General features: G+C 39.5%; 1 protein-coding gene across 3 annotated transcripts in view; it reads left to right on the top strand.

The window, feature by feature from the left end:
* Positions 1–22,791, top strand: part of PDS5A (PDS5 cohesin associated factor A) — a 147,751-nt gene that overhangs the window by 110,577 nt on the left and 14,383 nt on the right. For all 3 annotated transcript variants that reach the window (XM_047751682.1, XM_047751685.1, XM_047751683.1), the window contains exons 28-32: positions 463–582; positions 4,245–4,307; positions 5,467–5,612; positions 7,469–7,577; positions 15,333–15,685. In XM_047751682.1, coding sequence (XP_047607638.1) covers positions 463–582; positions 4,245–4,307; positions 5,467–5,612; positions 7,469–7,577; positions 15,333–15,685 — 791 coding nt within the window. The remainder of the gene's footprint in view (positions 1–462; positions 583–4,244; positions 4,308–5,466; positions 5,613–7,468; positions 7,578–15,332; positions 15,686–22,791) is intronic.

Below are 22,791 nucleotides of genomic sequence, written 5' to 3'. Positions count from 1 at the left end.
ACGATCCGGCGTTGCTGTGAGCTGTGGTGTAGGTCGCAGACGCGGCTCGGATCCAGCATTGCTGTGGCTCTGGCGTAGGCCGGTGGCTACAGCTCCGATTCAACCCCTAGCCTGGGAACCTCCATATGCCGCGGGAGCGGCCCAAGAAATAGAAAAAAAAAAGACAAAAAAACAAACCTTTTAGTTACGAGATACAGACAAGTAGATATTCTTTTTAACGTCTTGTTTAGTTTGTTGTTTTTAGTGCATACTTGGCATTCATGTTAAGTTAAGATGAAGGGGATTTTTGTTGTTGTTTATTGGGATGTTGCAGAAGAAATGCCAAATACAGACCAAAATGCTCAACGAGTTAATAATAACCGTGTATTATTCTTTTGATTCCATTTTATATATTGCGTAGAACTGGTATTTATGGTTATTTTGCACCACTGAAAGTTATATATGATTTTTTTTCCTCCCTAGAAACTTTATACAGTATGTGATGTGGCCCTGTGTGTTATAAATAGTAAAAGTGCTTTGTGCAATGCAGATTCACCAAAGGATCCAGTCCTTCCAATGAAATTTTTTACCCAACCTGAAAAGGTAATTTTTTTCCCTTCATTTTTCTACCTTATTAAACTGATTTAAATTTGTTACCATCAACCCTACTGGCAAATCCTGATTACAGAGTTAAAAAAAAAAAACAACCTCTGAGCGTTTATCAAGAAATGGGAGATTGTGGAGTTCCCGCTATGGCATGGTAGGTTAATGATCTGATGTTGTCTCTGTGGTCGTGCCAGTTTAATCCCCAGCTCAGCACAGTGGGTTAAGGATCCAGCTGTGGTGTACGTCTCAGCTGCAGCTCACATTTGATACCTGGCCCAGGAACTTCCATATGCCAAATGCCATGGGTACTCCTAAAACAGAGGGGAAAAAAAAAAGGAAAGTGGGATCTTGTCTTCCTAAGTTTGCAAAATATCATTCTTACCAAGTGGAGAATACAAATCAAGCTTGGTAGTGGTCTTCCTATGAGAGCTCTTCCTTCTGGATATTTCTAGTATGTAAGAATAATTTCTTAAATTGTTTCTCTCTCTCTCTCTGTCTCTCTCTTTTTCTTTTTTTTAGGGCTGCACCCATTGTATATGGAAGTTCCCAGGCTGGGGGTTGAATTAGAGCTGCAGCTGCCGGCTTATGCCACAGCCACAGCAACGCCAGATCCGAGACTTGTCTGCACAACTCATGACAATGCCGATTCCTTAACCAGGGATCAAACTCGCATCATCATGGATGCTGCTGAGTACAGGAACTCCTCATTTCATTTTATTAAAACACTGTTAGTACGTTTTCAGAGAACAAGTAAACAAAACTTTTGGTACAGTGTCAATATATATATACATCTATATATGAAATAAAATGTTTGAATGGACTTGGTCTTGGCAATTGACAGACCTGGATTCTCATCAGCCACTTTGTTTCTTTGTTTGTTTGTTTGTTTTAAGGGCCACACATGGCATATGGAAGTTCCCAGGCCAGGAGTCAAATCCAGAGCTGCAGCTGCTGACCTACACACAGTTCACAGCAACGCAGGATCCTTGACCCACTGAGCAAGGCCAGGGATCGAGCCTGCATCCTTTTGGAGACTAGTCGTATTCATTACTGCTGAGCCACAACAGGAACTCCCTAATCAATCACTTCTAATTTGAGGTACTTTATGCAAATTAACTCTTCTAAACCTCAATTTCTTCATCTCTAAAATGCAGATGATAATAATACCTGTGAACAGTGATTAATATGTAGGTTTCTAAAAGTTCGTCATAAAGTAGCATTCATATATGGTATTATTAATAATACATAGTACATTTATTCTGTTGTCAGCAACAGAATGTAAGTAAATTTTCCAGCTAATTAATGCTTTTTAAGTTTTTTCAGCTCATTTAGATTAAAAAACTTTTATAAAAAATAATGTCTTGGAGTTCCCCTCGTGGCGCAGTAGTTAACGAACCCGACTAGGAACCATGAGGTTGCGGGTTCAGTCCCTCCCCTTGCTTAGTGGGTTAACGATCCGGCGTTGCCGTGAGCTGTGGTGTAGGTTGCAGACGCGGCTCGGATCCCGTGTTGCTGTGGCTCTGGCGTAGGCCAGCGGCTACAGCTCCGATTGGACCCCTAGCCTGGGAACCTCCATATGCCACAGGAGCGGCCCAAAGAAATAGCAAAAAGACAAAAATAATAATAATAATAATGTCTTAGAGTTCCCTTGTGGTACAGCAGGTTAAGGATCTGGTGTGTCACTGCAGCCACTTGGGTCACTACTGCCACTTGGGTCACTGCTATGCACTACTATGGTGCAGATTCAATCCCTGGCCTGGGAACTTCTACATGTTCTGGGTGCAGCTCCGCCCCCCCAAAAAAGTAATGTCTTCTATTGATTTTCTACTTAACGGTGGCATTTTAAAGCTTGTTTTAACTTTTAGAAAACAAAACTAATTAACTGGAAAAAAAATAACAGTTAAAAATTTCAACCAAATTTTAGTCAGATTTTCTTTAATGATTTAGTTTTCAGACTTTACTGTTTCTGGGTTTTGGTAGCAATAATAAGGATTGCAAAGTTATTTGCCCTCTAATTAATGTACTAGTTTTTATAAATATTCCTAAATAAGTTTTTTTATTTAAATTTACTTGAATGGTACCTCAGGACTATCCTGACTGGAATAGTACCCAAATAGAATGTTCATACAATAGTAATCCCATCCTTAAGAATTTAAATTGCTGTTTGTCACTATATCTAATTCAAGTTGTTGTTTGTTTTGATATGAAACTTAGTTTCTAGCCTTCTATATAGTAATTTAGGTTTTTTTCTGTTTTCAATGAGCAGTTTTCCTCATTTCTTTTTCTAATATATTGTTTTTAATATGGTTAAGTTCAAACACTAGGCATATTAAGATAGAGAGTGCGGTGTGGCTGTAGTATATCTTCATAAATAAAATGAATGAACTTTAGTGCTCAGGCTTTGTAACATTTATTTTAGCCACATGAAAGCCTTTATTGGGGAAAAAAAAGAGAAAGATACAGTTTTTGCCTAGAACACATGCCAAAAGTGTGATTTTTATAGGCATATTTGAGCACTCTGTTATTTTCTGTGACATTAGTGTGATGGTAAACTTAAAAGAAAATATAAGGTTTTTCAGTGCGATTACCTAAAAATTAACAAAATTCTGTGGAGTTCCCTGGTAGCCTAGCAGTTAAGGATCTGGCTCTGTCAGTCAGCAGCTTGGGTCGCTGCTGTGGGGTGGGTTCAGTCTCTGGCCTGGAAACTTCTGCATGCTATGGGCACTACCAGAAAAATTCCAGATTGTGGTTAAGTCATTTTGTTTCTGTGACACCCCTATAGTTTACTTGTGTGCTATTCTGAAGATAACAGGCACCACAGGATCAACTTTGAACTCTTAAGTTTTTTATAGATATAACTTTGAAGAAAGTTCCATTAATGTGCACATCTGGTTTAATTCATGTATTAGTATCACTGTTGCCAAAGAATATTATAACTGACTTTATGATTTTTTTTTTTTTTTGGTCTTTTTAGGACCATGCCCATGGCAGATGAAAGTTCCCAGGCTAGGGGTCGAATTGGAGCTACAGCTGCTGACCTGCACCACAGCTCACGGCAACACTGGATCCTTAACCAACTGAGCAAGGCCAGGAATCGAACCTGCGTCCTCATGGATGCCAGTCAGATCCATTTCTGCTGAGCCATGATGGGAACTCCTGACTTAATTAGATTTTGATGATTTGACCTTTTTGATTTGGACAATCTAGTTATTTAATTAAAAGTAACAAATTTTTTTTTTCAGTGAGGATAATTTAGAGATCCATTGTGGAGTTCTCTGAGTGAATATTAAGTGCCTGATATATTTTGGGTGTTTTGGGAGTCCCAAAGAGGTAATTTTATAGTAGAGTGGAGAAGAACATAATTCATTGAATAAACTAGAGACCGTTTGCCTTGAACTGTGTGAACAAATAGAAGTATGTTTTATTTTAAATGTGACTTAAATAATTTATCTCTGATATTTGATTAAGAGTTATGTATCATTGATTTAATTTTAAAACTAGACCTATGGTATGTTTCATGGAATGTGCTTTATTTGATTTCATATGTTTCTTAGCACAAATAAAATTATTAATGTAAGGTACATTGCCTGAAAAGCTTTAAATGGATTATAAAAATACCCATGTTCATGTTGGTTTTTTGTTTGTTTTTTTTTAAATAGGACTTCTGTAATGACAAGAGTTATATTTCAGAAGAAACAAGAGTACTTCTATTAACAGGAAAGGTATTATGTACTAGATAATTTGGGGATCTTTATGTCATGTACATATTACTTCTGCTAGTCTTAGAAATAACCTTTAAATGTCCATCAGATTTTATAGTTCCTCATTTTCAAGGATCATGTTATAGGTTGTAGTATCCAAAGCATTTGTTCTCTGATGCTTTTTTCTGCCATGAACCACTTCTGAATTTCAACCTTGTGTTCTCATCAGTGCTGATAGGCTTCAAGTTATTTGATTTTTTATTTTGATTTTTTTATTATTTTTTTCATTATAGCTGGTTTACAGTGTTCTGTCAATTTTCTACTGTACAGCATGGTGACTCAGTTACACATACAAGTATACAATCTTTTTTCTCACATCATGCTCCATCATAAATGACTAGACACAGCTCCCCGTGCTATACAGCAGGACCTCATTGCCTGCCCATTCCAAAGGAAGCCAAAAAGCAGATTTCCCTAAAACATGGTACAGTAAATTTAGATCTATAAGGTAAAGAAGAAAAATAAGTTTAAATTATTGATAAGTTAGGAGTTCCTGTTGTGGCGCATCGGAAATGAATCTGACTAGGAACCGTGAGGTTGCCGGTTCGATCCCTGGCCTCACTCAGTGGGTTAAGGGTCTGACATTGCCATGAGCTGTTGTGTAGGTGGCACATGCTGCTTGGATCTCATGTTGCTGTGGCTGTGGCTATAGACCAGCAGCGGTAGCCCCAATTTGACCCCTAGCCTAGAAATCTCCATATGCCAAGGGTATGGACAAAAAATAATGTTAGACAAGTTATGTTCCATAAATATGGCACGTAAAAGAGCAAAAGGAAACTTTTAATTTTTGATAAATAGTGTCTAAACTGTAGTTTATTAGTATTTTATTATGTCTTATTTAATATGTATTTCATTGTGTTTTAGGGGCACTTTTTATTTTGATTAAGCAAGAAGGAATAATTAAATATTGCTTAGGTATTATTAAGTAGAGGTAATGCTTTTGACTTGTAATTATGTTCAGACACAGTTTTACAGAATTATCATTTCTAATAAATTCAGGATTTAACTTTCCAAAGTAACAATTCATGGGTTAAGCAAAGTATATTCCTTACATGTGTCTAAACTTACATGTATTCCTTTCAGTAAGGTATAAAATAACATATGAATGTGTAATTTTTAGCCAAAACCTGCTGGAGTACTGGGTGCAGTAAACAAGCCTTTATCAGCAACGGGAAGGAAACCATATGTTAGAAGCACTGGAGCTGAGACTGGAAGCAATATTAATGTAAATTCAGAGCTAAACCCTTCAACCGGAAATCGATCAAGGCAATTAATATTTTCTCTAATTGTTTTTGGTATTATCATACACTATTTGGTTCATCTTTCAGTTTCTTTTCTTAAAGCACTTTACAAAAATAGACTTTAGGAAACATTGGTACAAAACAATAGTGTTGAATTTTACTATATTTAATGATGGAAATTGAGAGTATACTACACATTTTGAAACCATATAGCATTCTAGGTATATAGAAAACTTAAATGAAAAAAATAAGAGGAGTTCCCGTAGTGGCTCAGTGGTTAACGAATCCAACTAGGAACCATGAGGTTGCAGGTTCGATCCCTGGCCTTGCTCAGTGGGTTAAGGATCTGGCGTTGTCATGAGCTGTGGGTAGGTTGCAGAGGTAGCTCGGATCCTGCATTGCTGTGGCTCTGGCGTAGACGGCTACAGCTCTGATTCGACCCCTAGCCTGGGAACCTCCATATGCTGCAGGAGCGGCCCAAGAAATGGCAAAAGGACAAAAAAAATAAAAATAAAAATAAGAGGAGTTCCCATTGTGGCACAGCGGAAATGAATCCGACTAGGAACCATGAGGTTGTGGGTTCGATCTCTGGCCGCGCTCAGTGGGTTAGGGATCCAGTGTTGCCGTGAGCTGTGATGGAGGTCGCAGACATGGCTCAGATATGGCGTTGCTATGGCTGTGGTGTAGGCCGGCAGCAACAGCTCCAATTAGACCTCTAGCCTGGGAACCTCCATATGCTGTGGGAGTGGCCCCAGAAAAGGCAAAAAAAATAACCAAAAGAACCCATAAGAGTTTGTAATATAACTAATTTATACATGGATACATGTGGAAAGGTGACGTTTAACACTTAGGAAAACATAGCTCTTCAAATTTATATGCTTTTAAAATTTTAACTAGTTATGTATAATTTAGTAAATTAGTATAGCATGAGTACAGATAACATTGTTAATAGCATTTTCCACTGATTAAAGATTCCATGTTTAACATATAAGTGTTGGAGTTCCTGTTGTGGCTCAGCAATAACAAACCCAACTAGTATCCATGAGGACTCAGGTTCAGTCCCTGGCCCCACTCAGAGGGTTAAGGATCCGGCATTGCTGTGAGCTGCCATGAGCTGTGGTATGGGTCACAGATGCAGCTTGGATCCCAAGTTGCTGTGGCTGTGGTGTAGGCCAGCAACTATAGCTCCAATTCAACACCTACCCTGGGAACTTCCATATGCCACAGGTACAGCCCTAAAAAAACCAAAAAAAAAAAAAATTAAGTGTTGTCTTAGTTACTGCATAAAAATTTTCAACTGACCCTATTCTTAGAAACACTAAATATTGAGGCTTTTAAAGGTTTTCTTCTATTTCATGAAATTTTAAGAATAAATTCAACTGGTGGTGTTCTAAGCACATTTTTAGCAGATGAATCCAAAGATATTTTTTAAAATTAACATGGAACATGTGTGGTTTACATGGATGTTGGGGCTCAGTGGCCACCCCCATGACCTCTTGCAGCCCTCTCCCTTGCAGAGCTTTAACAATGTAGAACTGGAGAAAACTATACTCTCCTCTTATTCTACTGTATTTTTGTTCTGTTTTAGGGTTTCCCACCCCCAACAGATAGGCTTATGGAACAATTATGTTTGTTTCTTGACAACTAGTTTTTCAGGTAGTTTTAGGCAGTCATTTCTGTGTTACATTAATAAGGTTAAATGGAAATCAATAACTTGATGTAATAGGAATAGTCTGTAACCACAGAAAATCTAAATCTTACTTCCCTTGACCAGGCTTCTAAATCAGCCTAAGCCTCTTGTTTCCTTAATGGTATAGTGAGAGAGTAAACTTTCTGTTCACGTGGTAAAATAAAGAAGCTTTGGTTATTTCTCTTCAATAGGGAACAGAGTTCAGAGGCTGCAGAAACTGGAGTTAGTGAAAATGAAGAGAACCCAGTGAGAATTATTTCTGTCACACCTGTAAAGAATATTGACCCCGTAAAGAATAAGGTAAGTTTTAAAATTTAACAGGTGCATTTCTCTCATGGAGATTCTTAGTACAATTTCATGATAGGGCTAAGAAACCACAGTGGACACATTAATGTAGATACTACACTACACATGTTTATACCACCCTCTGCTACACTTACTTTGCTTCCACTCTCCAAAAATGATTCTCTGTCCACTTTCTCCATTTACCAGAGTTTATGGGGTCACCCATAATGGTATCTTCCCATACTACTTCCCCAAATAGCTTGAAAAAATAGGAACGGGTTTTTTGTTTGTTTGTTTTTACTTTTTAGGGCCACTTCTGCAGCATATGGAAGTTCCCAGGCCAGGGGTCAAATCAGAGTTATAGCTGCCAGCCTGCTACCTACACCACAGCTCATGGCAACGCCGGATCCTTAACCCACTGAGAGGGGCCAGGGATCGAACCTGTATCCTCATGGATCCTAGTTGGGTTCGTCAACTGCTGAGCCACAACGGTAATTCCCAAGATGATGTACCTTTTAACAGTGGCACCCAATACTCTTAACAATTGGGGGGGAGGATAGAAAGGAGTGTAACATTGGTAAGAGTAGGAACACCATAAAAATGCTATTATTTCTCTTCCTATAGAATCATATTCTTGACATATTTATCTTTTTACTACCTCCCATAAATTTATGGTATTTATCAGATGTTTTAGGTACGTAAAACATAGGACTATATACAGTTATTCCACAGTGCTGAACTTTTCCTGTCCAAACTCATTATCTGAACTCAAGGATACATTTTCAAATCAGTCTCTCAGCAAAAAAAAAAAAAAAATCAGTCTCTCACTGTCAAACTCTTGCTGTTTGCTCTCTGAACTTTAGTATGTCAGTAGATTGAGGTAACAGGAAACCTCTCACTGTCAAAACTCTGGAATTCATGAACCAATAGATTTGAATATTGTTAGATCCCTATATAGAATTCAATATTTGATGTAAATATACTTAGATGCAGAAATGCATATTTCCCCAGACACTTAGTTAAACATACTTATGACATGTAATAAGAGACGGTACAGGGAGGGAGTTCCCTGATGGCTCAGGAGTTAAGTATCTGGCATTGTCGCTGCTGTGGCTCAGGTCCAGTCCCATGCCATGGGTGGGCCCAAAACAGATATAAACACAGAGGTGTTCAGGGATACAGATGTTTATCTACTACATACAGCTATCTGTAACCTTTCCAGCCTCTGCTGAAAAATTGTATAGAAATTGGACATTTAAGTTCTAATTTCCGAGAGGCCAAAATGTTACTTTGATTGATCTATAATATTGTATTGTGCCAAACCCTTATTTTTATTCTCTATAGCCTGAAGAAACAGTGGTTATATTTTGGTTTTAAAAAAATTAGGAGTTCCCATCATGGCGCAGTGGTTAACGAATCTGACTGGGAACCATGAGGTTGCAGGTTCGATCCCTGGCCTTGCTCAGTGGGTTAAGGATCCGGCATTGCCGTGAGCTGTGGTGTAGGTCGCAGACATGGCTCAGATCCCGTGTTGCTGTGGCTCTGGTGTAGGCCAGCAGCTATAGCTCCAGTTAGACTCCTAGCCTGGGAACTCCATATGCCACAGGAGCGGCCCCAAAGAAATAGGAAAACGACAAAAAAAAAAATTAAAAGCCTGTTAGCTTCCAAGTCAGGTCTCCCATAAGTTGGTATGATCATTTCTTTCCAAGGTCTGGTCCCCAGTCTTGTAGGCTCAGAACACTATCTTATTCTTATACTAAAAGTACATAAAAGTCCATGGGAGTGTTGCTTGCTAACTACTTTCTCAAAGAGATTGATACATAAACTAATATGCATATAAAGATTATCCAGCAAACTGGATATGCATATTTATAAATCAGAATATTTTCTCCTATTATTTACTGTAAGGGAAATCAGACTGTAATATGAACGATGAACAAGGAAAGTAGTTAAAAGAAGAAATAAGACATAATACATTCCAGTTCCTTTTGTGGCTCAGCGGATTAAGAACCCAAGATGGTGTCCTTGACGATGCGGGTTTGATACCTGGCCTCGCTCAGTGGGTTAAGGATCTGGCTCTGCCATAAGCTACATATAGGTCTCAGATGAAGCTTGGATCCCACGTTGCTGTGCCTGTGACTGTGGCATAGGCCAGCAGGTGCAGCCCTAAAAAGAAGAAGGAAAAAAAAGATATGTACATTCCATGGATGCAGGCAAGCAATACTGCCAATGTTGTCCTTCAGGAGTCTTCTTTTTCTTTGTACTAGTAGCTGACAGATGGCAACTTTCCTCTTCGTTTGGCTTTTGCATGAGTTCTTTATACATAGGTACATGTACATAATGTTCATAAATATTATGCATGATTTTTTTCTTTTTCTTTTCTTTTTTTTTTTTTTTTTGCATTTTAGGGCCACACCCATGGCATATGGTATTTCCCAGGCTAAGGGGTCGAATCGGAGCTACAGCTGCTGGCCTACACCATAGCCAGCAATGCAGGATCTAAGCCACGTCTGTGACCTACACCACAGGTCACAGCAATGCTGAATCCCCAACCCACTGAGTGAGGCCAGGGATTGAACCCTCATCCTCATGGATACTAGTTGGATTTGTTTCTGCTGAGCAAAAATGGGAACTTCCTATGCATGATTTTTAATAGTCTTTTTTTCTCTTTTAAACGGTCTTATCTCTGTGTTTGCTTTTTTCTCTACAGTGTTATTTTCATGTATGTATACATACAAATATTTTCTTTCTCCCTTTTTGACTGCTCCTGTGGCATGTGGGAGTTCCTGGCCCAGGTATCAAACACATACATAGCAGCTACCCAGGCTGCTACAGCAACACACCCTATCCTTAACCAGTTGCGCCACAGAGGAATTCCTAAATACTCTTTACAAACACATTTACTGGTGATTTTACTTCTGGGGGCTAAGTTCTAGCAGTGGGATTGCTGGATCAAAGAGTAAATGTATTAAGAGATTTTACATTTTCTCACAATTGCTTTCTTGAAAAGTTAGAATACTTGACATTTCTACCAGCAGGGTACTTTTTTCTATACATACCCACCAACAAAAGGTTTTACCTTTCTTTTGAATTTTTTTTCAGTTTAAAGTATCAAAACTAAGAGTTCCTGCTGTGGCGCAGTGGGTTAAGAATCTGACTGTGGCAGCTTGGTCGCTGCAAAGGTTCGGGTTCAATCCCTGGCCCGGCACAATGGGTTAAAGGATCCGGCATTGCCACAGCTGTGCCTTAGATTCAGTCCCTGGCTTGGGGGCTTCCGTGTGCCACAGGTGCAACCATGAATTTTTTTTTTTTTGAAATTTTTTTTTTTTAAGGATTGAAACTAATGCCCCACTATTGTTTTAATTTTTATTTCTCTGACTACCAGTATTTTGATTGACACAACTGGATGTGCTCAGTTTAATATTTGCCCATTTTAATTTTTTTCAAGTTTATTTTTTTATTAAAGTATAAATTGATATGCATTGTTGTACCACCTTCTGCTCTACAGGAAAGTGACTCAGTTATGTACGTATATACATTTTTTTTATATTCTTTTCCATCATGGTCTATCATAAGAGATTGAATGTAGTTCCCTATGCCATACAGTAGGTCCTGTTTGCTTTTCTATTCTAAATGTAAGTTTCTATCTACTAACCCCAACTTCCCAGTCCATCCCAATTCCCCCTCCCCCTCCTCCACCATGGCCACCACAAGTCTGTTCTCTGGGTCTGTGAGTGAGTCTGTTTCTGTTTTGTAGATAGGTTCATTTGTACCATATTTTCAATTCCACATATAAGTGATATCATATGGTATTTGTCTTTGTCTTTTTGATTTACATCACTTAGTATAATAATCTCTAGTTGCATCCTTGTTGCTGCAAGTGGCATTATTTGATTCTTTTTAATGGTTGAGTGGTATTCAACTGTATAAACTGTATTTAGTTTTCTGGGGAGCTTCCTTACTGTTTTTCATGGTGGTTGTACCAATTTACATTCTTACCAACAGTCTAGGAGGGCTCCCTTTTTCTTTACACCATTTCCAGCATTTGTTGTTTGTAGACTTATTAATGACAGCCATTCTGACTGTGTGAAATAGTACCTCGTTGTAGTTTGAATTTACATTTCTCTAATTATTAGCAATGTTGAGCATTTTTTCATGTGCCTACTGGCCATCTGTATGTCTTGGGAGAAATGTCTGTTTAGGTCTTCTGCCCATTTTTTGATTAGGTTGTTTGTTTTTGTTGCTGAATTGTGTGAATTTTTCGTATATTTTTGAGATTAAGCCCTTGTTAGTTGCATCTTTTGCAACTGTCTTCTCCCATTCCATAGGAGGTCTTTTTTTTTCCCCCTTTTTTTATCGTTTCCTTTGCTGTGCAAAAGCTTCTAAGTTTGAGTAGGTCCCATTTTTTAAATTTTTTTTTTAATTTCTATTGCCTCGAGAGACTGACCTAATAAAACATTTGTTAGAGTTCCCGTTGTGGCTCAGCGAAAGTGAATCTGACTAGCATCCATGAGGCCACAGGTTCAATCCCTGGCCTTGCTCAGTGGGTTGAGGATCCAGCATTGCCATGAGCTGTGGTGTAGGCTGGCAGCTGCAGCTCCAATTCGACCCCTAGCCTGGAAACTTCGTATGTCGCAGGTGCAGCTGTAAAAAGACCCCCCAAAAAATTGTTTGTTTAGTTGGTTTTTGTATTTTTGCAGTATCAGATAAGATTTCTTGTTTTGTTTATTTGGGTCCCCCCCCCTTTTTTTTTCTTTTTGTCTTTTTAGTGCTGCACTGCAGCATATGGAGGTTCCCAGACTAGGCATCCAACCAGAACTGTAGCCACCAGCCTACTTCACAGCAACGCCAGATCCGAGCCACGTCTGCAACCTACACCACAGCTCAGGGCAACACCAGATCCTTAACCCACTGAGCAAGGCCAGGGATCGAACCCACATCCTCCTGGATGCTAGTCAGGTTCGCTAACTGCTGAGCCACGACAGGAACTCCACTCTCCCCTTCTTTTTTTTTTTTTTTTTTTTTTTGCCTTTTCTTGAGCCGCTCCCACGGCATATGGAGGTTCCCAGGCTAGGGCTCGAATCGGAGCTGTAGCCGCGAGCCTACACCAGAGCCACAGCAACTCGGGATCCAAGCCGGCAGCGCTGGATCCTTAACCCACTGAGCAAGGCCAGGGATCGAACTCGCAACCTCATGTTTCCTAGTCAGATTTGTTAACCACTGCACCACGACAGGAACTCTATACTCTCCATTTTTAAATTAGCTTTTTCTTTTCTAATTCAGCTTCTGATGCTATAGTAGCTTTATGTTCCTGTTAATATTCCTGCTCCCTTCCAATTTAGTCCCCAAATATAGCAGCTAAGTTGATCTTTTTAAAGTATAATTTGGATTATGTTTGTCCTCTATTTAAAGTCCTTCAGTGACACTTTTATTAGAATAGAATTAAATTTCTTAAATGTCCCACAAGGCCTTAATGATATCCATGCCTGCTTCTCCTACTTTATCCCACTCGCCCATCATTCCAGGTTCCTTAAATCTTCCACACTCTCTTTCCTCAGGTATTTTATGCTGCCTCTTCCCCATCTGTGTAGAATATTTCACATTTCATGTGCTATGTTCTGCTTTGATATTGTTTAATTAGTATTCCCCAAAAGAACCAATAAGAAATTGGTGTTTCCTGATTTTTTTTTTTCCTGAATGCCCTTTTCTTTAATCTCTTAGCATTTAGGGTCATGTATACTTAAATGTTTGTTTTTAAAAATAAGTCACTATGGGAGTTCCCATCATGGCTCAGTGGTTAATGAATCTGACTAGGAACCATGAGGTTGCGAGTTTGATCCCTGGCCTTGCTCAGTGGGTTAAGGATCCAGCGTTGCTGTGAGCTGTGGTGTAGGTTGCAGATGCGGCTCGGATCCTGCGTTGCTGTGGCTCTGGCATAGGCCGGTGGCTACAGCTCCAATTGGACCCCTAGCCTGGGAACCTCCATATGCCATGGGAGTGGCCCTAGAAAAGGCAATAAATAAATAAATAAATAAATAAATAAATAAATAAATAAATAAATAAATAAAAAGATAAAAGACAAAAAAAAGTCACTATGCTAATCTCTTTGAGGACAGGAGTAGTATTAGTTTTATTCTTCAATCTGCCCAGCAGCCACTGCATCTAATAGGTATTCACTTGAGTGAATGGTTTCTATTTCAAGTTTAACCATAGTCACTTTTTTTTTTCTTTTCCTTTTTCGGCTGCTACCATGGCATACGGAAGTTCCTAAGCCAGGGATTGAATGTGAGCCACAGCCGCAACCTACGCCACAGGTGTAGCAATGCCAGATTCTTAACCCACTGCAAGGGCCAGGGATTGAACCCATGCTACCGCAGGTGCAATGTTGGATCCAACATCTGTGCCACAGTGGAAACTCCCACTTTTAGTCATCTTTATTGACCCATGTTTTGCCCAGGAATTACTGTCTTTCTCCAGGGTGACCTTTGCATATTTCTTCTTTGATCTATTTTGTATCATTTAAGTAAATTTTCTTGAAACATGAAAAATTTATATGTGTTTCCCTGCCATTCTGAAAACATTTTGGGGGGAAATGAAAATTAATTAATTAAAAAGATACAGCCTAATTTTTTAGTGTTGCTTTTTTTCCCTTTAATCAATTAAAATTATAATTGATTCCACAATATCTTCCACATAAAGATTACTTTTTGGAGTTCCCTTGTGGTGCAGAGGGTTAAGGATCTGGCATTGTCACTGCAGTGGCTCAGATTGTTGCTATGGCTCAGGTTCGATCCCTATCCTGGGAACTTCTACATGCCACAGGCACAGCCAAAAAGAGATTACTTTCATTCTGAAAACTATTTTTCTCCTAACGTCCATTATGTCTGTTACATTAAAATGGGATATTATTACTTTGAACATTTTAGATGACTATATATATAAAATATATACGCCAAACTAGAGAAAAAAAGAAAATGTTCGGAAAGAAGTAGAAGGTTATTGATTGATGCAGGAAGAAAAGTTTGAATGAATGAGTAGAGTAAGGTATTAAGATCTTTATGTCACAGAACTACTACAATTATTTTAGTTAGATGCATCATAGTGAAAACTTCCTCCCCTCTTTTGAAAAGTGATACATTGAGTGCATGGTATCAAAAAAAGGACCTTTTCATTTAAAATGGGTATGCGGGAGTTCCCGTCGTGGCGCAGTGGTTAATGAATCCGACTAGGAACCATGAGGTTGCGGGTTCGGTCCCTGCCCTTGCTCAGTGGGTCAACGATCTGGCGGCGTTGCCGTGAGCTGTGGTGTAGGTTGCAGACGCGGCTCGGATCCCGCGTTGCTGTGGCTCTGGTGTAGGCCGGTGGCTACAGCTCCGATTCGACCCCTAGCCTGGGAACCTGCATATGCCGCGGAAGCGGCCCAAGAAATAGCAACAAAAACAACAACAACAAAAAAAGACAAAAGACAAAAAAATAAATAAATAAATAAATAAAATGGGTATGCAAGCAAAATTGGGTAGGTTTTCTCCTATAATATTTGTGCCTATATATTTTAATGAGCATTTATTGAGTACACTGTATATGCCAAGCACTTTGGGCACCATGTTTAGCCCTTACCCTCAAGGAGTTTATATTCTTCATAGTATGAAAGCATTTAACTTGAAGTCCTGGGATCCCAGTCCTTTAAATACTTTCAGAATGCTTCTTTCTAGTACAGTTCAGTGATATTTAAGGAATTTATGTTCACAGAATTATTTTTTGCTCTTTTAGGAGATTAATTCTGATCAGGCTGCCCAGGGCAACATCAGCAGTGACCGAGGAAAAAAAAGAACTGTAACAGCAGCTGGTGCAGAGAATATCCAACAAAAAACAGATGAGAAAGTAGATGAATCAGGACCACCTGCCCCTTCAAAACCCAGGAGAGGACGTCGACCCAAGTCTGAATCTCAGGGCAATGCAACCAAAAATGATGATATAAATAAACCTCTTAGCAAGGGAAGAAAGAGAGCCGCAGTCAGTCAGGAAAGCCCTGGAGGTTTGGAGACAGGTAATGCCAAAGCACCCAAACTGCAAGACGTAGCCAAAAAGGCAGCACCAGCAGAGAGACAAATTGACCTACAAAGGTAACATACACTATTCTTTCTGAACTTTGAATTTAGACATTTTTATTCCTAGTTGCCAGTCACCCCCAAATACCTAGGCATTTGGGAGTGAAAACAGCCCTTGATTTTCCTGAGTAAGTTATGGTGGTATTTGTTTTTATCTCATACCCTTCAGGACAACAATTTGAAGAGAGATCTCTTTTTTCTTTGGTTAATTTTTAATTAGGATATGGTATCTTGATATTTCTATTTATCAGCAAGGATAATATTATGTTTTGCTTGGTGTACGTTACATAATTGCATGGGATTTACTAAATACAAAGGCTACCCTTTGGATACAGAGGTCCCAGAATGGAAAAAGATAGGCATCATGAGACATGAATAAGTATATCCTGCTCTTTAATTCCACTTTTACCATTAGGTTTAATATCAGTCAATAGCTTACCTCCCCTCAACCCTCCCCAATGGGAATAACCTCACAGCTGCTTATTTTTTGCCATGTTTGGGCTGGGATTTCAGCCTTTTCCATACTGTAACAGTGGCACCCCAACTGGAGACTAGAAGTTGGCACCTTCCATTCTTGACCTACGGTTAGAACTTAGCCCCACCCCCCTTCTTTTTCCTTGTAGAAAATACCTGATTCATCTCCCCCTGAATTATTTTGTAAGATTCTGAGTTCCTTCTGGAAAAGAGCCAGCTCTGATCATATAAGGATGCCCCCACTATTCTGCCTCAGTATTTTTATAAAGTAGTATTGCTAAGGCACATGTGTTTGTAAGTACATTTTTTTAACTACTGTTTATGAAATTCTGATTCTCTTGGGGCTGCTGAATTGTTTTATTTTAAATGTGTCTGGGTACCTTTTGCAACATTTCATGGCAGCTAATCTAGGCCCAAACTGGAATAGGTAATGAATGAGTATTTCTTCTACTTACTCCCTTCTATTTTTATGGACTAAAAATATAGTAAGGAAAACCAATATTGAAGGTAAATTTGTTATTTTTCTCCTAAAACCTGGGCCTTTGATGTGGAACATCGTATTTAACCTTGGTCACCTTTTCTTCATTGGTAAGGCAGTATGATCAGACTGTTCTAAGAAATAAAAAGATCATTAAATATAAAGCATTCAACAAAGTGCCTAGCACAGAATATTTACATTGTTTTAACCATTGTTTTGAATTCTAGTTGCTATACCCCTTAACATACTTTCGTTATACAAAAGCAGAACAGCTTCATTGGAGATTGCCAGAATTCTCTAAAGGGCCTCTAGAATTCTAGCCATTCCTCACCCACATAAAACAGTATTGATTGTCACCCTAGGCCACCTGACCTTCTCTCTCATGAGCTGTCCTTTTGCCATCTAACAGAAATATGCAGGTACTTACTTAGACCCTGAAAACGTTTTCAGTAACAAACAGACTTTGCCTCTGAAATTGGGCATTGCAAAACCCATTGCTCTGCTTTTAGTTAAACCATATGGCTTACATGCCACAGACTGTTTTTGATTAAAAATGGCTTTGGGCCTTCGTAAAAATTTTTGGGCACCCCAAGGCAAGTGGAGTTCTGGGCCAGGAATCAAATGCAAGCCACAGTTGCCCTACACTGCAGCTATGGCAATGCCTGTTCCTTAACCCACTGTGTCAAGCCAGGGATCGAACCTGCATCCCTACGCTGTGGAGACACTACTGATCCCTTTGCCCTACAGAGCGAACTTAAAAATATTAAAACATCTCTTTTAGGGGTGAAAAGACATCTTAGAAGTCTTAAGTATGCCAGTTAGTAGAGCAGTGGGCAGTGTTTTATCCAAAATACAGATTTTTGATTTTTTTTTTTTTTTTTTTGTCTTTCTAGGGCCATACCCGCGGCATTTGAAGGTTCCCAGGCTAGGGGTCTAATCAGAGCTACAGCTGCTGGCTTATGCCACAGCCACAGCAACACCAGATCCAAGGAAAATACAGAATTCTGATGGTTTTATATTCTCAGTGAATATAACTTAAGTACATTGTACTTCAACGGAATAGATCAAACATTTTGCACACATATTTCAGAAATTTCTGATTGAATTGTTGACAACTAAATTCATGGCTAACAAAAACACAGAAGTAAATTCTGAAACTTTTTCCCAAGCTTCTTTTGTCTTCTTCATTCTTTCCTGAATCTAATGCACAATTGTGCCTTAAATTCTAGCATTATTACTTTGGCCTTGAAACCTAACTTACTCCACAAACTATATTACTCATGATATCCCCTTGCCTAGGATTGAATGCATTACAAGCACATCAGTATTGCTCCTTGTACCTCTTTTTTTTTTTTTTGGTCTTTTTGCCATTTCTTGGGCCACTCCTGCAGCATATGGAGGTCCCCAGGCCTAGGGGTCGAATCGGAGCTGTAGCTGCCGGCCCACACCAGAGCCACAGCAACTCGGGATCCGAGCCACATCTGCAACCTACACCACAGCTCATGGCAATGCCGGATCCTTAACCCACTGAGCAAGGCCAGGGATCGAACCCGCAACCTCATGGTTCCTAGTCGGATTCGTTAACCACTGCGCCACGATGGGAACTCTTCTCATTTGTTCTTCTAACAAATACTCACGGATTGGAGTGCCAGCATTGGGCTAGGTGTATCCTAAATGGTAGGTTCTTGCCCTCAAAGGACATACTTCTCTAACTTGTCAATTCCAGAAGAGGGCAGAAAACTTTTACTTTCGGTCTATTGATTGAAACAAAAAACCTGAGCCACTGAAGTAACAATACTGGATCACTAGCCCACTGCAGCACAAGGGAACTACCAAGTACTATTTTTTAAATTACTATATACTACAGTGAAATTCTGACACATGCTAAATATGGGTAAACCTTAAGGACATTATACTAAGTGAAATAAGCCAGTCACCAAAGGAATAATTCTATATGATTCGACTTAACATGAGATACTGGAGTAGTCATATTAAATTCACAGGGACAGAACAAGGTGGTTGCTAGGGGCAGGGAGGAGGAAATAGGTGTTACTATTTAAAGGTTATGGGGTTACCATTTAGTGGTTACTGAACTGTGTACATAAAAGATTAAAATGGTAAATTTTATGTTACATATATTTTATTAAGTTTGGGGTTTTTTTTTTTTTTTTTTTTTTGCCATTTCTTGGGCCGCTCCCACGGCATATGGAGGTTCTCAGGCTAGGGATCAAATCGGAGCTGTAGCCGCCGGCCTACGCCAGAGCGACAGCAACGGGGGATCCGAGCCGCATCCGCGACCTACATCACAACTCATGGCAACGCCGGATCGTTAACCCACTGAGCAAGGGCAGGGACTGAACCGGCAACCTCATGGTTCCTAGTCAGATTCGTTAACCACTGCACCACGACGGGAACTCCTATTTTATTGTTTTAAAGCTTGCTCAACGAGTTCCCGTCATGGTGCAGTGGTTAACGAATCTGACTAGGAACCATGAGGTTGCCGGTTCAGTCCCTGCCCTTGCTCAGTGGGTTAACGATCCGGCGTTGCCATGAGTTGTGATGTAGGTCGCGGATGCGGCTCGGATCCCGCGTTGCTGTCGCTCTGGCGTAGGCCGGCGGCTACAGCTCCGATTTGATCCCTAGCCTGAGAACCTCCATATGCCGTGGGAGCGGCCCAAGAAATGGCAAAAAAAAAAAGTTCCAGTGGTGGGGCAGCAGTAAAAAACCTGACTAGTATCCAGGAGAACACAAGTTCAATTCCTGGCTCTGCTCAGTGGCTTAAGGATCCAGCATTTCCGAAAGCTAAAGCATAAGTCACAGATGCGGCTTGGATCCCGTGTGGCTGTGGCTGTGGCTGTGGCAGCCAGCTGCAGCTCCACTTCTGCCCCCTGCCTGGGAACTTCCATGTGCTGCAGGTGCTACCCTTTAAAAAAAAATAAAATAAAATAAAATTGCTAAAAAAGAATTGGAGTTCCTGTTGTGGCTCAGCACTAACAAACCCAACTGGTATCCATGAGGACTCAGGTTCAGTCCCTGGCCTTGCTCAGTGAGTTAAGGATCTGACATTGCTGTGAGCTGTGGTGTGTGTTGCAGACACGGCTCTGATCCAGAGTGGCTGTGGCTGTGGCACAGGCCTGCAGCTACAGCCCTGATTCAACCCCTAGCCTGAGAATTTCCCTAGCTGCAGTTGTGGCCCTAGAAAGAAAAAACAAAAGAAAAAAAAATGCTGCATAAGGATAATAATGGCTAACTTTAATATAGTGCCTCTTATGAGCGAGGCTCAATTCTAAGCCCTTTGTTAAACTATTAGATGCTTAGAATATCTAAGTACTAACATTATCCCCAGTTTATAAAGAGGAGGAAATTCAGAAATGGAGCTTTTGATCCATTTACTTATATAAATATAGTGGAGACAGGATTAAAACCAGGCAACATCATTCTGCAATCTGTAACCATTATACTGTATTGTACTTTTAAAGTAAAATTAAGTCTTAATTCTGCAGGTACTATACATGCACATGAAAGTAGTTTATCAGAAGATGCTTGGAAAATACTTGTTTGTATTTTTTTTCACATTTCTTTATTAAAGTATAGTTGATTTACAATATTGTTTCAATTTTGAGTGACCCAGTCATATATATACATACTTCTTTTCTGCAAATTACCTTCCATCATCTTCTGTCCCAAGAGATTGAATATAGTTCCCTGTGCTATACAGTGGGACCTTATTGGTTATCCATTCTAAATATGAATTAATGCCAAACTCCTAGTCCATGCCACTCCCTCCCCTCTCCCCCTTGACAACCACAGGTCTGTTCTCTATGTCTATATGTCTGTTTCTGTTTTATAGATAGGTTCGTTTGTGCCATATTTTAGGTTCCTCCTATAAGTGATGATACATGGTATTTGTCTCCTTGTGACTTATTTCACTTGGTATGATAATCTCTGGTTGCATCCACAGTGCTGCAAATGGCATAATTTCATTCTTTTCTATGGCTTAATAGTATTGTATTTGTACTTGTTTTTTTTTATTGTTTTTATTTCCCCAATACATTATTTTTTTTCTGCTGTACAGCATGGTGACCCAGTTACACATACATGTATACATTCTTTTTTTCTCACATTATCATGTTCCATCATAAGTGACTAGACATAGTTTCCAGTGCTACATAGCAGGATCTCATTGCTAATCCATTCCAAAGGCAGTAGTTTTCATCTATTAACCCCAAGCTCCCAATCCAATCCATCCCATTCCTTCCCCCTCCCCCTTGGCAACCACAAGTCTATTCTCCAAGTCCCTGATTTTCTTTTCTGTGGAAAGGTTCTTTTGCGCCATATAATAGATTTCAGATATAAGTGATATCATATGGTATTTGTCTTTCTCTTTCTGACTTCACTCAGGATAAGAGTCTCTAGTTCCATCCATGTTGCTGCAAATGGCATTTGTGTTTTCTTTTTTGTGGCTGAGTAGTATTCCATTGTATTTACATATACCACATCCTCCTAATTCAATCATCTGTTGATGGACATTTGGGTTGTTTCTTTGTCTTGACTGTTGTGAATAGTGCTGCAATGAATATGCGAGTGCATGTGTCTTTTTTAAAGAAAGTTTTGTCTGGATATATGCCCAAGAGTGGGATTGCTGGGTCACATGGTAGTTCTATGTATGGTTTTCTAAGGTACCTCCATAGTGTTTGTACCAGCTTACAGTCCCACCAACAGTGCAGGAGGGTTCCCTTTTCTCCACATCCCCTCCAACATTTGTTATTTGTGGACTTATTAATGAGGGCCATTCTGACTGGTGTGAGGTGGTATCTCATGGTAGTTTTGATTTGCATTTCTCTGATAATCAGTGATGTTGAGGATTTTTTTCACGTGCTTGTTGGCCATCTGTATATCTTCCTTGGGAGGAATGTCTATTCAGGTCTTTTGCCCATTTTTCATTTGGGTTGTTGGCTTTTTTGCTGTTGAGTTGTATAAATTGTTTGTATATTCTAGAGATTAAGCCCTTGTCACTTGCATCATTTGAAACTATTTTCTCCCATTCTGTAAGGTGTCTTTTTGTTTTCTTTTTGGTTTCCTTTGCTGTGCAAAACTTGTCAGTTTGATTAGGTCTTGTTGGTTTATTTTTGCTTTTATTTTTGTTGCTTTGGGAGACTGACCTGAGAAAACATTTGTAAAGCTGATGTCAGAAAATGTTTTGCCTATGTTCTCTTCCAGGAGTTTGATACTGTCTTGTCTTATATTTACGTCTTTAAGCCATTTTGAGTTTATTTTTGTGCATGGTGTGAGGGTGCATTTTAGTTTCATTGATTTGCATGCAGCTGTCCAGGTTTCCCAGCAATACTTGCTGAAAAGACTTGTCTTTTTCCCATTTTATGTTCTTGCCTCCTTTGTCAAAGATTAATTGACTGGAGTTCCTGTCGTAGCTCAGTGGTTGGCGAATCCAGCTAGGAACCATGAGGTTACAGGTTCGATCCCTGGCCTCACTCACTGTTAAGGATCCAGTGTTGCTGTGAGCTGTGGTGTAAGTTGCAGACGCAGCTCAGATCCCGTGTTGCTATGGCTCTGGCATAGGCTGGCGGCTGTGGCTCCAATTCAACCCCTAGTCTGGGAACCTCCAAGTGCTGTGGGAACAGCCCTAGAAATGGCAAAAAGACCAAAAAAAAAAAAAAAGATTAATTGACCATAGGTGTCTGGGTATTTATAGTTGTACAATGATCAATGTACCAGATCTTCTTAATCCATTCATCTCTCAGTGGACATTTAGGTTGATTCCATATCTTGCCTATTGTGAATAATGCTGCTGGGAACATAAAGGTGTATGTATTCTTGTGAATTGTAGTTCTGTCCAGATAAATGCCCAAGAGTAGGATTGCTGGATCATATGGTATTTCTATATTTAGTTTTATTAGGAACATCCATACTGTTTTCCATAGTGTCTGTACCAGTTTACATTCTCACCAACTATGTAGGAGGGTTCCCTTTGCTCTCTACTCTTTCCAGCATTTGGTATCTGTAGACTTATTAATGATGACCATTCTGACTGGTATGAAGATGGTACCTCATTGTAGTGTTGATTTGCATTTCTCTAATAATTAATGATGCTGAGCATCTTTTCATGTGTTTTTTACCTATCTGTATGTCTTTTTTAACATAGGTCTTCTGC

The sequence above is a fragment of the Phacochoerus africanus genome, chromosome 10 (assembly GCF_016906955.1).
Source record: "Phacochoerus africanus isolate WHEZ1 chromosome 10, ROS_Pafr_v1, whole genome shotgun sequence".
Taxonomy (NCBI): Eukaryota; Metazoa; Chordata; class Mammalia; order Artiodactyla; family Suidae; genus Phacochoerus; species Phacochoerus africanus.
The sequence above is the reverse complement of the archived record's forward strand: the minus strand, read 5'-3'. Positions and strand labels throughout refer to the sequence as shown.